Source organism: Oncorhynchus kisutch, linkage group LG29, assembly GCF_002021735.2.
Source record: "Oncorhynchus kisutch isolate 150728-3 linkage group LG29, Okis_V2, whole genome shotgun sequence".
Taxonomy (NCBI): domain Eukaryota; kingdom Metazoa; phylum Chordata; class Actinopteri; order Salmoniformes; family Salmonidae; genus Oncorhynchus; species Oncorhynchus kisutch.
The window spans coordinates 4,520,290-4,537,881 of record NC_034202.2 but is presented as its reverse complement, the minus strand read 5'-3'; the positions used below and the strand labels follow the sequence as shown (position 1 = coordinate 4,537,881).

General features: G+C 43.5%; 1 protein-coding gene across 20 annotated transcripts in view; it reads right to left on the bottom strand.

The window, feature by feature from the left end:
* Positions 1-17,214, bottom strand: part of LOC109873665 (zinc finger MIZ domain-containing protein 2) — a 32,786-nt gene extending 15,572 nt beyond the window's left edge. For 6 of the 20 annotated variants that reach the window (XR_004206163.1, XR_002252610.2, XM_020465309.2 and 3 more), the window contains exons 1-8: positions 16,696-17,213; positions 6,083-6,135; positions 5,819-5,907; positions 3,941-4,055; positions 3,375-3,565; positions 1,263-1,434; positions 482-730; positions 190-375 (exon numbers count right to left, since the gene is read on the bottom strand). Coding sequence is in view for 16 of the 20 variants with exons in the window: in XM_020465309.2 (XP_020320898.1) it covers positions 190-375; positions 482-730; positions 1,263-1,434; positions 3,375-3,565; positions 3,941-4,055; positions 5,819-5,868 (963 nt within the window). In the remaining 4 variants the exon portion in view is untranslated. Of the gene's footprint in view, positions 1-189; positions 376-481; positions 731-1,262; positions 1,435-3,374; positions 3,566-3,940; positions 4,056-5,818; positions 5,908-6,082; positions 6,136-6,553; positions 6,661-16,695 lie in introns of those variants that run through there. The other 14 variants (XR_004206164.1, XM_031809357.1, XR_004206165.1 and 11 more) reach the window with 9 other exon arrangements.
* Positions 17,215-17,592: the final 378 nt, after the last annotated feature.

Sequence of the window (17,592 nt, the reverse complement as noted above, 5' to 3'; positions counted from 1 at the left end):
TAAAACAAGTTTATATTTTGATGGGGTACAACAGTTGAACTAAGACCGTGGGGCATTTAGAAGTTATGTTCTTCAAGAAACAAATGGGTACCGCTACATGGCATTTCCAAAAAACATATTTTTTAAAGTATGTAGCTACTGCTGATTGCTCCTTTAACTAGTGTTTGTGTGTGTGGTCTCCCTGCTTACCTTGTAGTACTGTGCAGGATTGGGTGGACCTTGCTGGTACTGCCCCATTGGGGGCATACGCTGGCTGGGGTGGTAGGAGGGGGACTGGGGCTGGTGCTGCTGGGGGCCAGGGGGATACTGGAGGGGCTGGCCACTGTGGTACGGAGACATCCCCCCTGAACCATACTGCTGCTGCCCTGGGAAACCCTGGGGGAGGGATGGAGGAGAGATGGAAGGGATGAGTGTGTGGAAACTAGTAAACAATTTATGTGAAGTGTGTTAGCAAACACCCATGTGTTTTCCAGCTTTGTACCTCTGATTGGTAGGGGCGTTTGAGCCCTTGTTGTTGGCCTCCTGGGTAGCCTGGGTGTTGCTGGGGCATCCTCTGGCCCTGACCCTGGGAGGGGTGCGAAGGGTATACCATGCCCCCCATGGAGGGGTGCTGCCCGGGCCGGGATTGGACCATCCCACTGGGGCTCATGCCCGGGGGGCCGCGGGGGCCACCCTGCTGGGGGCCCTGGTGGGACAGGAACTGGGTACTGTAGGAGGGGCCTCCACCCATCTAAAGAGAGAGAAGAGGAGGAGAAAGAGAGGAGAGAGAAGCTAGATGCTATAAAAATGCAGAGCACACACACCCAGTGGCAGAATTGGTGTTCGAATTGAAGTCAGTTAATTCAGGAAGTAAACAGAAATTCCAATTCAAATATAGAAAAAAGCACATATATTTTCAATTAATTCTCAAACTGAAAAGGAGAAGCTATTTATTTGAAATGTGTTAGCATTTTTACATGAAAATCATGTGACTTCAATTAGAATTGACACCAACCCTGATACACAAAACTGTGGCAGGGAGAGGATTCCTTGTAGGATTTACAGTGTGGTTTCTTCCTAGAGACAGAGACGTGTCAACAGTCTGCTAGAAAAGACTTATGTTCTCTCTCTAATCAAAGCCATGTCTCTGGAGTCTGAAGTGTGTGTGTGTGGCAGGGCTAGTGAATGATATCAGCAAAATGTTGTGGTCGTGTCGATAATTTGGGGTTTATTGTCCCAACTATAACACGCATGCGCACACACAAGGCGGCTTAGCCGCATACCTGGCCATAGTTCAGTTCCTGGTTCTGCTTCTCCTGGATGGCAGCAACAGTAGCCGTAGCAGTGGCGGTCGCCGTGGCTGCGGCAGCGGCAACCGCGGCGGCAGCAGCCTGGGTGAAGTCAGAGGGAGGGCGTTGGCCCATACCTCCTCCGCCACCACCATTATTAGAGTAACTAAGATACACAGACAGAGAGATAGAATTATTTGGAACTCACTCCCAAGGTTAAGCACTATAAACAATGGCATTTCCTTGAGTCCTCTCTCGTCACCTCCTTTTCCAAACCCATTGGATGAGAGGGTCAGAAGGGAAAGACCTCAGCTTCTCAACGAATGGTTTTGGAAAAGGATGCAAATTGAGAGAACGTAAGGAATTAATTAAATGCAATTGACATTATCCCCATGTGCATGACCGACTGAATGGAGCCCTGGGTTGTTTTCATTCAGCCAATGAAAATGAACAACTTTAGTAAAATTGTTTGCAAACAAAAATGTGCGTTTCTTATATACAGTTGAAGTCGGAAGTTTACATACACTTAGGTTGGAGTCATTAAAACTAGTTTTTCCAACCACTCCACAGATTTCTTGTTAACAAACTATAGTTTCGGCAAGTCGGTTAGGACATTACTATGTGCATGACACAAGTAATTTTTCCAACAATTGTTTACACAGATTATTTCACTTATAATTCACTGTATCACAATTCCAGTGTGTCAGAAGTTTACATACACTAGGTTGACTGTGCCTTTAAACAGCTTGGAAAATTCCAGAAAATGATGTCATTGCTTTAGAAGCTTCTGATAGGCTAATTGACATCATTTGAGTCAATCAGAGGTGTACCTGTGGATGTATTTCAAGGCCAATCTCTTTGCTTGACATCATGGGAAAATCAAAAGAAATCAGCCAAGACTTCAGAAAAATATTTTAGACCTCCACAAGTCTGGTTCATCCTTGGGAGCAATCTCCAAATGCCTGAAGGTACCACGTTCATCTGTACCAACAATAGTACGCAAGTATAAACACCATGGGACCACGCAGCCGTCATACCGCTCAGGAAGGAGACGCATTCTGTCACCTAGAGATGAACACACTTTGGTGCGAAAAGTGCAAATCAATCCCAGAACAACAGCAAAGGACCTTGTGAAGATGCTGGAGGAAACGGGTACAAACGTATCTATATCCACAGTAAAACGAGTCCTAGATCAACATAACCTGAAAGGCCGCTCAGCAAGGAATAAGCCACTACTCCAAAACCGCCAAAAGGGGGAGACTTGCAAGCCGAAGAATACCATCCCAACCGTGAAGCACGTGGGTGGCAGCATCATGTTGTGGGGGTGCTTTGCTGCAGGAGGGACTGGTGCACTTCATAAAATAAATGGCATCATGAGGAGGACAATTGTGTGGATATATTGAAGCAACATCTCAAGACATCAGTTAGAAGTTATAGCTTGCTTGCAAATGGGACTTCCAAATGGACAATGACCCAAGCATACTTCCAAAGTTGTGGCTTAAGGACAACAAAGTCAAGGTAATGGAGTGGCTATCACAAAGCTCTGACCTCAATCCTATAGAACATTTTTTGGCAGAACTGAAAAAGCATGTGCGAACAAGGAGGCCTACAAACCTGACTCAGTTACACCAGCTCTGTCAGGAGGAACTTATTGTGGGAAGCTTGTGGAAGGCTACCCGAAATGTTTGACCCAAGTTAAACTATTTAATGGCAATGCTACCAAACACTAATTGAGTGTATGTAAACTTCTGACCCACTTGGAATGTGATGAAAGAAATAAAAGCTGAAATAAATCACTCTACTATTATTCTGACATTTCACATTCTTAAAATAAAGTGGTGATCCTAACTGACCTAAGACAGGGAATTTTTACTCTGATTAAATGTCAGGAAATGTGAAAAACGGAGTTTAAATGTATTTGGCTAAGGTGTATGTAAACTTCTGACTTCAACTGTATGTTCAAGTAGTCTGACCCTCTTTCAGTCAATTTTCTACCATTTCGTGCCTAGCGAACACTTCCCAGGTAGTACGTCTACATTTCACTCTGTTTGGTGCCCAATAAACAAGACCCTGGTGAACCACAAAAACAAGTCAAAAGATGTTTACCTCTGTCCGTATGGCGGTGCTTGGTTATAGGCGGTGTTGGGGCGGCCGTAAAGGCCTGGTTGTCCGTAGCCCTTATCACCGTAGCTCTGGTACTGGTGGCTCATACCGGGACTCATCCCCCCACCTCCACTGCTGCTCTGCATCATGTGACCTCCAGAGTTCCCGCCCGGACCCATGGGCGCTCCAAACACCTAGACGGGGAAACACAGAAAGTGAGGTAGTGGAAACAGCAAAGTGTTAGAGAAGAAGAAAAAGGCCATGTGACATCCCAGACTGTCTGCTTTACATATTAAACAATTAATGAATGTCATGTCATATATTGCAATAACCATTGATGTGGATTCTGATAGTTATACACTTCATTCAGGCCTTGTGAGTTTTGGTGCACAGCTGCTATGTAGGCAACCTACACGTGGCAAAAGATATTTGCTCTCCTTGATAAATTAAGGTTAAATAAATAGATGGACTGGTTGAAAGGAGGGGATGATAGAATGATGGATTAGAGACAGTTATGAAGGATGGGTGAGAGAAAGGAAGGATGAGAGCCATGATTGACTGGTTGTTACCTGGCTGTGCGAGGGATTGGTCACGCCCCAGACAGTAGTTACCACGGAGAGTGCTCCTGGCTGTTGATTGGTGCCTTGTTGCCAGGAGGCAGAGTCATACAGGAAGTTACCGTCACTAAGGAAGATAGAGCCAGGAAGCAAAGGCATTATGGGATGGATTCATGTACAGCAGTAATGTGCATTGCAATAGTGAATGTGGCTTCCTCTCCATCTGCACTGATCGTGAAAGACCCGGGCCTTGTGCTTCAAGCATGTCAGAATCCGGGTGCTGATTTAGGATCAGTTTTGCATTTTAAATCAAAATGAATAACATGGGGGGTGGGGCTGATCCTAGATCAGCACTCAATACTCTGAGACGCTTGATACATACAGACACTGGACAGGGGAAGCAAATACCTGGTAGGTGGACGTATACATACCATAGTACTCTCACCTATACAGTTATTTTCAGATTAGTGCAGACAGAACAAATACCTGGTAGGTGGACGTATACATACCATAGTACTCTCACCTATACAGTTATTTTCAGATTAGTGCAGACAGAACAAATACCTGGTAGGTGGACGTATACATACCATAGTACTCTCACCTATACAGTTATTTTCAGATTAGTGCAGACAGAACAAATACCTGGTAGGTGGACGTATACATACCATAGTACTCTCACCTATACAGTTATTTTCAGATTAGTGCAGACAGAACAAACTTAGTCCAGATTTCAACTTTCTCTTGAAAGTGGTTTTAGTAGAAAACACGAGTATAATCCTCATCGTGTTAGTCATAGCAGACCTTAGAGTTATTTATAACTTGTCAGAAAATGTCAAAATCAACTAGCCCATGTCAGTTAATGTTTTTTTAGCCCATATATTTTGCTGTAATGTTAGTCACTCAACACATGAATACACATTAGACAATGCAAAATATATAGAATTGCAAGAAAATTTGCTTTAAATCTGCAACATTTTATCTGCACCTCCTGACAAAATGTGTGTTGCAGGAAGTAAGCTTAAACACATGCAACAAGATGGGTGTGAACAGTTTGTGTCATGAACAGTGCTGGAAGCGAGGCCTGAGTGAAAAACTTTAGGAACCCCTGCATTAGACTATTTGTTTGTTGAAGAGGAAAACTAGTGGGAGTCTTTGTAAGTGTTGAATGACAGCACATCACATCCTCAAGAGGCACTACACGAGGCACTACACAAGAGGCACTACACAACATTTCCTTAACAACAACAAAGCAGTCACGTAGAAACTGGTAAGGGTATCCCTGCTGACAAGAGGAGGCCCCTGAGTGTGTACGTGTGTGTGTGGGGGGGGGCTGAGGTTACCCTCCACTCCCTCAACTGAAATCACAGGACGTAATCTCGCTCCAGCACCAGCAGCAGCCATTGAGTTCCAGAGCCCAGCTAATAGTACGTAGAAACTGGTAAGGGTATCCCTGCTAACAAGAGGAGGCTCCTGAGTGTGTACGTGTGTGTGTGTGGGGGGGGGCTGAGGTTACCCTCCACTCCCTCAACTGAAATCACAGGACGTAATCTCGCTCCAGCACCAGCAGCAGCCATTGAGTTCCAGAGCCGAGCTAATAGTACGTAGAAACTGGTGAGGGTATCCCTGCTAACAAGAGGAGGCTCCTGAGTGTGTACGTGTGTGTGTGGGGGGGGGGGCTGAGGTTACCCTCCACTCCCTCAACTGAAATCACAGGACATAATCTCGCTGGTACAGGAAACCAGCGTTCCAGCACCAGCAGCAGCCATTGAGTCCAGAGCCCAGCTAATAGCGGGAGAGGTGAAAGCCAACCAGAAGACAACTAACGATTTGTCTGAGGACAATGCACTCAGCACTTCCTCTCGGAGTCATTCAGAGTGTGTGTGTGTGTACCTGTGCGGAGTGGGAGGCAGACCGGGTTTCATGGAGTTGAGGGGGTTCATCGGAGGAACGGGGGGGTCAACGAGACCCTGACAGGCAGCCTGAGAGAGAGAGAAGTATTGAAACGGTATGTTGTATTGTGTTCTTATTATTTTAATCGTGCAATTATTCATTATGCCATGTATTATCAATATCATGTAAATAAAGCTAATCGAATCGACTCATTGAACTGAAGCAGTGACTTCACCACCATCATAGCCACACACACACGCTTACCTTCCTCTCCCCTTTAGCTTCTGCTCTGTGTGTATCTCGGTCTGTCTGTTGGTCTGTGTGTGAAAGAGCGAAAGAGTTAGCCTATTACTGCCTGGCATAATGGTTCTCATAGAAGGGAGGGGCAGGCAGCAGGGTCTAAATTTAGCTCTTTGATTTCTACAGGAATTCAAGAGAACAGCAAATGAAGCTACACACGTAATAGCCGTCACGTAATAGCCGACACGTAATAGCCGGCACGTAATAGCCGGCTTTTGCCACCGACCATCGCCAGGGAGAAGAAAATAAATCCCATTGCAAAAAATAGATTTTTGCCTATTAATTGATTGAAATACCAGTCGATGTAGCGCGAGAGCTGCTGCTACGGTTTGTTCACTGCTGGAGAACGAAACGGGCTTTTATTAGCCCCTTCATTGCGCAACAACTCTAAATGCAATCGTGTGTTAACACTGATGGTTTTGAGGCATGGCTTACCTTGCTTCAAAGTAGCCTAGACAAAATACAACCAAACGTGAAGGAAATTATTTTATAGGCTGGAGAATGCCATTGAAACCAGTATAGCCTATTTCTCTCATGTTCTATTGGTTTTCAAATCAACTTCCATTGTCCAGTAGCCAAAGGCACAATCCTAGTCCTATTAGAAACCCATGCTAGTTGTCGCACCTGTAGAGCTCCCCTTTATCCAAATTTCTAAACAGATATTTTAATCTCAGTCTCATGAAACAACTCGCATGGTGCCGTGCGCTTTTGACAAAGTTTTCCCGCTAATTGCATTATGGAACTAACATTTATGCGTAGCCAATTTACTGCCTTGTGCCAACACTTGTGCACACCGCTGCGCTTATAATGTGAATAAATAATAGTGTATCAACATTTTAAGCTATATGTTCTGATCTGTTGCATGAGCCTCATTGCTTCTTCCGTTTTTGTTTAGTTTTACTTAGCGTATGAATATGGGCTCTATTGTCCCACAACTGTCCAGAGTTTGTTTGAATAGGTTATTTCTTCCTCGCACAGAACGGCAAGCTAACTAATATAATATATACACGTTTCTACTATGGGGGATGGTAGACCGACATTGACATCGGCTAGTGATTTTGCTGTTCCTTACTCTTGTTGGCTGAGGAAAAGTAAACGTGGACAGATATTCTAATCTCTAAAATTGCGCAACAGAATTCGTTGAATGCACACGTTGCGTGTGTCTGGCGCAACATTTTCCTCATAGAAACCCTGACACACATACAGCTCGTTAACTGCCGAGAGATCACAGGCTTTCAACACAATCACCCTCTCCATCCCGCTCTCTGTTTCGCAGTAAATTACGTTTAATCTCAAGAGTAAACTCCTATGAGGGAAAAGTCCATAGTTGTGTTTTTTACGACACTCCGCTAATTGACAGGCTAAAGTGGCGGCAGGTAGAGCTTTGGGACAGTAACGTGGGTGTGGAATAAGGCAGCACCCCGCACCTCTGATTCAGCGGGGCTGGGTTATTAAATGCGGAAGACATTTCGGTTGAATGCATTCAGGTTATACAAATCTAAAAGTAGCTTCTATTGCCAACTATGTCAAATAGCCTACAAATCAAACAAAGACATTGCAGCCTGCAGGTAGAAAATATCCTGATAAAACAAATCACATTGGCTACGCATGGCCTGTCTGCAAAGAAAATGAAACTATCAATTTGGTCCAGCCAGTTTATGCTAACAAACTTGCAACATTGTATAAAATATTGTGGACCCTCAGTTTTCTGCACCACTGTGCTCCATACAGACACAGCTGTATTTGAGCGAGGGATGAGTGGCGCTATTTTATGACATTTCCACCAGATCAGAGCATGTCATTTTTCCCCCTTTCAAATGGAGTGGTTATTGAAAGGGAGAGAGCTCTAAAACATGTTTCTAATAGGCTACATTGAGGAACTATTGTCATTCAATGGATGTAAAAACAGAGTTAATTTACTTGCTATTTGAGGTGAAGAAAACATTTATTATTCTCATTTTCGGTGGTGAGTTAAGAAAATCAGAAATACAATACTATCAGATCACCATCAAATGGGCACATTTATAAAAGCCTACATTTGCGTGCAGGCCAGGTAGCCTCCTTAATCAACATCGACAGGAGCGCTCAAAACAAAACAAATAAATTGACAACTTGTAAATGGAATGAAATAAACCAAAACTTGTTTCTCACAAGTGTAGCCGAGGTTGTTGCTCTGCAAACAATGTGTCCACTACGAAAAAGGCTAACTACTAAAAGCCCGATCCCCCACATTCTGATTTTGCATTTTTGTCCCCCTAGTTATCACACATCGAATGTGATACAAAACGAGGCAACAGTGTGCTTTGCGACCATGCAGACGCAACAGAGTGGTCAGGGAGGTTGTTTATATCTATATCTATACACACAAAAGTTGACACATTCAAGAGTTTCTTTATTTTTACTATTTTCTACATTGTAGAACAATAGTGAAGACATCAATACTATGAAATGACACATATGGAATCATGTGGTACCCCCCCCCCAAAAAGTGTTAAACCAGACAGGTCCCAGACGATCCAACAGGTCCCAGACGTGCTCAATGGGATTGATATCCGGGCTCTTCGCTGGCCATGGCAGAACACTGACATTCCTGTCTTGCAGGAAATCATGCACAGAACGAGCAGTGTGGCTGGTGGCATTGTCATGCTGGAAAGTCATGTCAGAATGAGCCTGCAGGAAGGGTACCACATGAGGGAGGAGGATGTCTTCCCTGTAACGCACAGCGTTGAAATTGCCTGCAATGACAACAAGCTCAGTCCGATGATGCTGTGACACACCGACCCAGACCATGACGGACCCTCCAACACCAAATCGATCCCGCTCCAGAGTACAGGCCTCGGTGTAACGCTAATTCCTTCAACGATAAACACGAATCCGACCATCACCCCTGGTGAGACAAAACCACAACTCGTCAGTGAAAAGCACTTTTTGCCAGTCCTGTCTGGTTCAGTGACAGGGGGTTTGTGCTCATAGGTGACGTTGTTGCCAGAGATGTCTGGTGAGGGTTAGGGTCCAGCCACTCAGCCTATTGTGGACAATCTGAGCACTGATGGAGGGATTGTGCGTTCCTGGTGTAACTCGGGCAGTTGTTATTGCCATCCTGTACCTGTCCTGCAGGTGTGATGTTCGGATGTACTGATCCTGTGCAGGTGTTGTTACATGTGGTCTGCCACTGCGAGAATGATCAGCTGTCCGTCCCGTCTCCCCGTAGTGCTGTTTTAGGCATCTCAATGTAAAGACATTGCAATTTATTGGCCTGGCCACATCTGCAGCCCTCATGCCTCCTTGAAAGCATGACTAAGGCACGTTCACGCAGATGAGCAGGGACCCTGGGCATCTTTCTTTGGGTGTTTTTCAGAGTCAGTAGAAAGCCCTCTTTAGTGTCCTAAGTTTTCAAAATTGACCTTAATTGCCTACCGTCTGTAAGCTGTTTGTGTCTTAATGACCGTTCCACAGGTGCATGTTCATTAATTGTTTATGGTTAATTGAACAAGCATGGGAAACAGTGTTTAACTTCTTATGGCTGGGGGGGCAGTATTGAGTAGCTTGGATGAATAGCTTGGATTGAGTAGCTTGGATGAGTAGCTTGGATGCCCAGAGTAAACTGCCTGCTACTCAGGCCCAGAAGCTAACAGGAAGTGGGAAATCTGAGGTATGTCGTTTTTTTAACTCAGCCCCTATCGAATTCACAGTGGTATATGGGTTATTTTCCACTTCCTTAGGCTTTCACTAGATGTCAACCGTCTTTAGAACGTTTCAGGCTCCGACATTGAAGGGGGGCCGGATGAGAGCTGTTTGACTAAGGGGTCTGGCAGCAACCTCGTTCTCAGTCACGCGCGTTATGAGAGGTATCTCTCGTTACATTGCTTTTCTCCAGACAATGGAATTCTCCGGTTGGAACATTATTGAACATTTATGATAAAAACATCCTAAAGACTCATTCTATACTTAGTTTGACAAGTTTCTTCGACCTGTAATATAACTTTTGTAACTTTTCGTCGGATCTGAACGCGCGTTTGGATTTGTTTACGAAACGCCCTAACAAAATAAGCTATATGGACATAAATTATGGACATAATCGAAACAAAACAAACATTTGTGGAACTGCGATTCCTGTGAGTGCATTCTGATGAAGATCAAAGGTAAGTGAATATTTATGATGCTATTTTTGACTAATGTTGACTGCGCAACATGGCAGATATTTATTTTGGCTGGTTTGGGCTCTGAGCGCCATACTCAGATTATGCAGATAAAGTTTTTTTTTTCTGACACAGCGGTTACGTCAAGGAGATGTTTTTCTAATGTTCCATGCATAACACTTAAATGTTCATCAACATTTATAATGATACCCTATATTTTCAAACGCTACCGATAACCGATATTGGACATTTTTGTGGCCTTTTAAGCATTCAAGTACAATTGAATAGTTAACGCACACACACGGGCGCAGCGGTCTAAGGCACTGCATCTCAGTGCAAGAGGTGTCATTACAGTCCCTGGTTCTAATCCAGGCTGTATCACATCCAGACGTGATTGGGAGTCCTATAGGGCGGCGCACAATTGGCCCAGCGTTGTCGGGGACTTCATTGTAAATAAGAATTTGTTCATAACCGACTTATGAACAAATTATGAACACACACTACCAGTAAAACATAATCAAAACCTATTGCTTTCACTAACTTGCGCTGCTGTTTCGTTGTTCATTTGTTCAGTCGTTTCATTCTCAACCAGGATTTCTTTGGAACGCCGTTTGGGTCTTTGCATGTCAACAAAGAAACACATTAAATAACACAATGTGACGTGTCAAATAAGTTTCTTGACCAATCGGGACCCGAATATGACTGCAAGTCACATAATACCAGTAAAACATACTGTTAGACTTCAGTGTGGCTTTGACATTATTGATCATAGTCTGCTGCTGGAAAAACGTGTGTTATGGCTTTACCCCCCCCCTGTGGATAAAGAGTTACATGTCTAACCAGCAGCATACCACCCTGCATACCACTGCTGGCTTGCTTCTGAAGCTAAGCAGGGTTGGTCCTGGTCAGTTCCTGGATGGGAGACCAGATGCTGCTGGAAGTGGTGTTGGTGGGCCAGTAGGAGGCACTCTTTCCTCTGGTCAAAAAAAATTATAATTATCCCAATGCCCCAGGGCAGCGATTGAAGACACTGCCCTGTGTAGGGTGCTGTCTTTCGGATGGGACGTTAAATGGGTGTCTTGACTCTCTGAGGTCATTAAAGATCCCATGGCACTTATCGTAAGAGTGGAAACCCCAGTGTCCTGGCTAAATTCCCAATCTGGCCCTCAAACTGTCATGGTCACCTAATAATCCCCAGTTTACAATTGGCTCATTAATCCCCCTCCTCTCCCCTGTAACTATTCCCCAGGTTGTTGCTGCAAATGAGAATGTGTTCTCAGTCAACTTACCTGGTAAAATAACACAGAGGGTGTTCTTTAATGGAAGTCTATCAAATATAATCCAGTTAGAATCAGGAATTCCCCAGGGTAGCTGTTAGACCCCTTGCTTTTTACTAACGACATCCCACTGACTGAGTAAAGTCAGAGTGTCTATGTATGCGGATGACTCAACACTATACACGTCAGCTACTATAGTGACTGAAAAGACTGCAACACTCAACAAAGAGCTGCAGTTAGTGGGTGGCAAGGAACAAGTCAGCCATAAATATTTCTAAAACCAAAAGCAATGTATTTGAAACAAAACACTCACTAAACCCTAAACCTCAACTAAATATTGTAATAAATAATGTGGAAATTGATCAAGTTGAGATGACTAAACTGCTTGGAGTAACACTAGATTGTAAAGTGTTACGGTCAAAACATATTGATGCTGTAGTAGCTAAGATGGGGAGAAGTCTGTCTGTAATAAAGCAATGCTCTGCCTTCTTAACAACACTATCAACAAGGCAGGTCCTACAGGCCCTAGTTGTCGCACCTTGACTACTGTTCAGTCGTGTGGTCAGGTGCCACAAAAAAGGACTTAGGAAAATTGCAATTGGCTCAGAACGGCAGCACAGCTGACGTACACAGAGAGCTAATATTAATAATATGCATGTACATTTCTCCTGGCTGAAAGTGGAGGAGAGATTGACTTCATCACTACTTTTATGAGAGGTATTGACATGTTGAATGCACCGAGCGGTCTGGCTAAACTACTGGAACAAGGCTCGGACACCCATGCATACCCCACAAGACATGCCACAAGAGGTCTCTTCACAGTCCCCAAGTCCCGAACAGACTATGGGAGGCACACAGTACTAGAGCCATGACTACATGGAACTCTATTCCAGAATAAGCAACTGACGCAAGCAGTAAAATTAGATTTTTAAAAACCAGAAAAAAAACACACCTTATGGAATAGCAGGGACTGTGAAGCAACACAAACATTGGCACAGACATGCGCGCACACACACACACATGTAGTACTGTAGATATGTGTTAGTTAGCAAATGTTTAACGTTTTCAAGTTTAAAAAATGTAAGTGTACTTCTGCATAGAGTTGTATGTTTGATAAACTTTTAAATCAATGTTTGGCACACATTTTAAGTAAAAAGAATCGGAGTCTCAGAGCAATTCCGTTACCATGGAATTGCCCCCCCCCCCCCCCCCCCCAACCTTGTGTCAGTGTGCGCTTGTGAGGGAATAGTAGCTCAGATTGTTCCAGCACTGTGATGAACAGAACACTCTGTTCACTCTCCTTCCCCCTCTCCTCACACTACCATCTCTCCCAGACCAAAACACCACCTGACTGTCCAACCACTGCCTCGTTTTCCCTCTTACATAGACAACGTGTGTGCCTCCATCAGCTGTGTCACTCTTTCTGAGGGGGTTTTGCATGGAGACAGAACAGCTACGTGTCAGAGAGGGAGTCCCACCCACATTTCTGACTCACTGACCGAGCCGCACACACACACAGGTTTGAATATTTATAATATCCTGTCTATGTCACTCAGTGTGAGTAGAGCTACTAGCAAGTCCTCAATACACAATTCATTCACTCGTCGGGAGAATTTAAATTGGGTATCTTAATGTCATTACGTATCTAAGGGTATGCAGCCGGTGGAAGGGCAATCAGAAATGACCTCAGAACACAATGTCAGGAACCTGGTTAGCGAGATTTACCACCCAAAACCACTCCCTTCCCAGGATAAATAACTGAGAAATCGGTAAATTCGAATAAATTATATGAACAGCATGAGGTCAAATGGAATGGCACTGTTATTGTAAGCAATGTTTAAATGTAGCTTTTCTTCTTCCTTCTCTCTAAGTGATGAATCATCAAAGCTCAGGGTGGGGACAGACAGCCCATCTCAGTATGGAGCGCAGTTCACAATACATGTAGACCCATCATCTCATCATGGTAACTTTGTGACAGTTAGGCCTATGCTACTGACATGACGTGGCCCTCTTTGGATGTAGCAAGCACCAACTCTCTCTCGCCACCTCTCTCTTCCCCCTACACCCAGGCTCTGTTATCTTAGGTCGTAAATTCATGGAGGAGACTCTCTTCCCCCCGGGCCAAGCAGTATAGAGAGAGGGTTCACAGTAGAACAAAGGAACTTCTTCTACCTCACAAAATTTGAAAACTGAACAATATCCATGTTTTGGAGAATGTGTAAACGGTCGGTGGAGAATCCAGCTACGACCGGTCCAATTTGTCTAATGTTTGTGACCGCATGAGAGACAACACAGCCACATTACCATAACTCTGTTTATACAAGAGTCTCCGTTATGAGATTTGCATCTAATTATTGTATAAAATGAATGAGTAGTGACTCCCCATCCCACATGCGGGAGCGTAATCATCGACTGACACTAATTAGCATAACGCAACGACATAAATATTCTTCGAAAATATTCCTATTCATGAAAATCACAAATTAAATATATTGAGACACAGCTTAGCCTTTTATTAATCCCCCTGTCATTTACAGCCAAAGCTAGACAAGCATTTGTGTAAGTTTATCGATAGCCTAGCATAGCATTTTGTCCAGCTAGCAGCAGGTAACTTGGTCACGGAAATCAGAAAAGCAATCAAATTAAATTGTTTACCTTTGATGAGCTTCGGATGTTTTCACTCACAAGACTCCCAGTTAGATAGCAAATGTTCCTTTTTTCCAAAAATATTATTTTTGTAGGCCCAAATAGCTCCGTTTGGCTGAGAAATCGCCCGGAAATTGCAGTCAAGAAAACGCCGAAAAATATTCCAAATTAGCTCCATAATATCGACAGAAACATGGCAAACGTTGTTTATAATCAATCCTCAAGGTGTTTTTCAAATATCTATTCGATAATATATCCACCGGGACAATTCGTTTTTCAGTAGGACCGATTGGAATAATGGCTACCTCTGTATTTTACGCGAGAGTCACTCTGGGAGCCATCGGGTGACCACTTGCGCAATGTAGCCGCTTACGGGTATTCTTCAACATAAATGCGTAAAACTATGTCACAATGCTGTAGACACCTTCGGGAATACGCGAAAGAGTAATCTGGTTGATAGGCCATTCACAGCTCAATAGGGACGCATTGGAACGCAGCGCTTTCAAAATATGAGGCACTTCCGGATTGGATTTTTCTCAGGCTTTCGCCTGCAACATCAGTTCTGTTATACTCACAGACAATATTTTTACAGTTTTGGAAACTTTAGAGTGTTTTCTATCCTAAGCTGTCAATTATATGCATATTCTAGCATCTTGTCCTGACAAAATATCCTGTTTACTACAGGAACATTATTTTTCCAAAAATGAAAATACTGCCCCCTAGTCACAAAAGGTTTTAAGGTCTGAAAGGCACTTGCCCATTTTTGGTTATATAATATTATCTCATAGATATTCTGGAGTTCCTGCACCTAAATATAAACAGTGTCAGCACCCATGAGCATGCACTTATTTCAGTCCAAGTCTAGCATTGAGCAGAAAGGTATACAGTATACAGTGCAATTCAGCACAGGCCTACAGATTACAAAATCATTGTATCATATTGACGTGGTTCCTGAGTTCAACACTTATGCAGGCATTGTAAAGATCTGATATTCCACACAGCCCTGTACAGAATGTGTGTATATGGAATATGCCTAATCTCATCCACCTCCGGGTTGAACTCCATCTAGCAGGTCAGCTGATAGGCACCCATGCCATCTGTTGTCACCTAGTCTCACCGTTAACCTCTGATAGCCAGCTGCCTCACCTAGCTGCAGCTGGACCCCAAATCACTTGGAGCAGCACCCCTCAACCCCTCAGTCTCTGAACCAGCACTGGTCCCTGGGATGGTGCTGACCGGTCATTCAGATGGTTGTCTTGTCTGACTCACTCCAATTGAGTCTGTTTTCAAATCTTAGTCTAGTTTGGTCCTACGAGTAGGAAGATCCCCTGGTCCACAGGATACAACTGATGTTAAACCATTTCCTGAGTGTTGTTATTGGTGTATCGTTATACTTGTAGGTCTGGGTATAAGTGTGCAAACACCACCATTTACATATACAAATTCCTCATTAATAATATTATTTGACTGCGTTAAAAACAATTTTTTAAAGGAGCTAAATTACTACTATTCTCATGATGGGTGAAGCTTTTTGGCGCTAGGCTACTTAGCATCTCAGATCTCATCATGACAAGAGATGGATCACAAGATACACACTGACAGTTTATTTGTTGTAGCCTAATACGAAAACATTCAACCTAATCCACACACAGCTGAAAAACATCGACCTCGCCTACTGTGGTTACACTTTGCACAGATACAACGTAGTTAATGCACAGACATGTTTCTACTGAAAGCGTACGTCGCTTAACGTTACAGATGTCAGAGAATTCCAAAGCAGTCAATGCTACATTGTAGCCACCATGTTAAACGTGCTGCTCGGCTTGAAGTAACAATGGAAGACATTTTGTTTCACCTTGCAATTCCTTTATCTGGAGGCTGCCCAGAGGTGTTGCAACACGGTTTGTTTAGGCCTACAACCAGCCTCTATCTTCCTGTCATTTATTTCCCCATGCGAGAAACGGACTCAACGGCGGAATTAGGCTAGCTACTTTGTAGCTAAATTAGCGTATGCCTTGTTAGCCGAGGAACGTTCAACTCTGTTCTCATATCGAGGCGGAGTTGAGTTTTGATAATTGGTCGCAAGATTTATTTGCAGCAACATTGGGTCACCATTCAGTCGATACTTTTGAAAAATGTCATTTTTATTACGGTTACCTGTACCTATCTTTGTCCTGTACAACAGCGGTCCTTCCGTGGGGTGCTGAAATTCATACTTTTAATACAAACTTAGCGAATAAACCACCGACTTTTTCCTAACTTGTGTTGCTCAACTTGAATAATGAACGGTAGGTAACGTTAGGTAACAAGGCATTACTAAACAATTTATAGTTAGATGTGTAACGTGTACTGAGCGCTTGTAAAAACCAACCGAAATTCACACTGCTCTAACATTATACAACCTTTTGACTGCATATTTAGGATGGGATATATTAGCAAATAGCTTAAGCTAGTGGCTAAATTAGCCTATTCAACAATGCTAGCCTAGCCATCTGGTTTTATGCTGGGGGCTTACCTTTGACTCTACCCGTGGTTAGAATTGTGTATTTGATTCCGTATTCTTCAGCTGCTAGATAGCTCCAATAAAATGTCGGTGGGTAACAAGAAAATTAGGCTATGTTCGTTATTTTTCCTTGTATCCGCAACAGTTTGCCTAGTCTATCTTCAAGTTGTAGCGCCCATGTCTGCAATTGTGGCGAATCGTTTCCCTTTCAAAACTGTAGCTGGCAGCGTATTCCAATGCAACTCAAAAAAAGATTCGTATCACTCACTACTTGATCCGCCTAGAACCGATCGTCACTACTCGGAATGTAACCATGCACAAAACTGAGACGAATCGCTGTGTTGTTAGTCCTTGCTCTGAGTGGCCGTGTTCGCCTAGAAACTGGATTGCATACCTCCCTGACTATTGCACAATGGCAAACCAGCTATAATAAATTCAAGAGATCACGGGTCTGGTTTCTCTGACGGGAGAAAGGCATTTTTCACACACCCTCCACAAGGCTCGCTCCCGGCTGACTTCTCGCCACCTAGACCAGAGTAGCTGATCATTATAGGAGTCATCGACAGAGACGTCACCCCTGCCTCCACGGTGACTTCGGTTCTGTAACGATCGTTAATCAGATTCCCACTGGCGATTACGTTTTGTTTAGGCCTATCGTATATTATACATATTTGAGAATAATCTAATGGTAATGCTTTTTATAGAGAGAAATAGTAATGGTCTTTTTGAAGGCACTACCTCCGCCATGGTTCGTTGACAAAGAATATGGGGGAAATGAATGGCGTTTTTGAAGGGCTTTGAATAAACTCTGAAAATAAGGTCTGTGGTAAACACATGTTTATGAGATTTTATACGATTTGTTCTATGAGATAATCTTCATCAGCTAAGGTATTTTTTTTGTTGAATTCT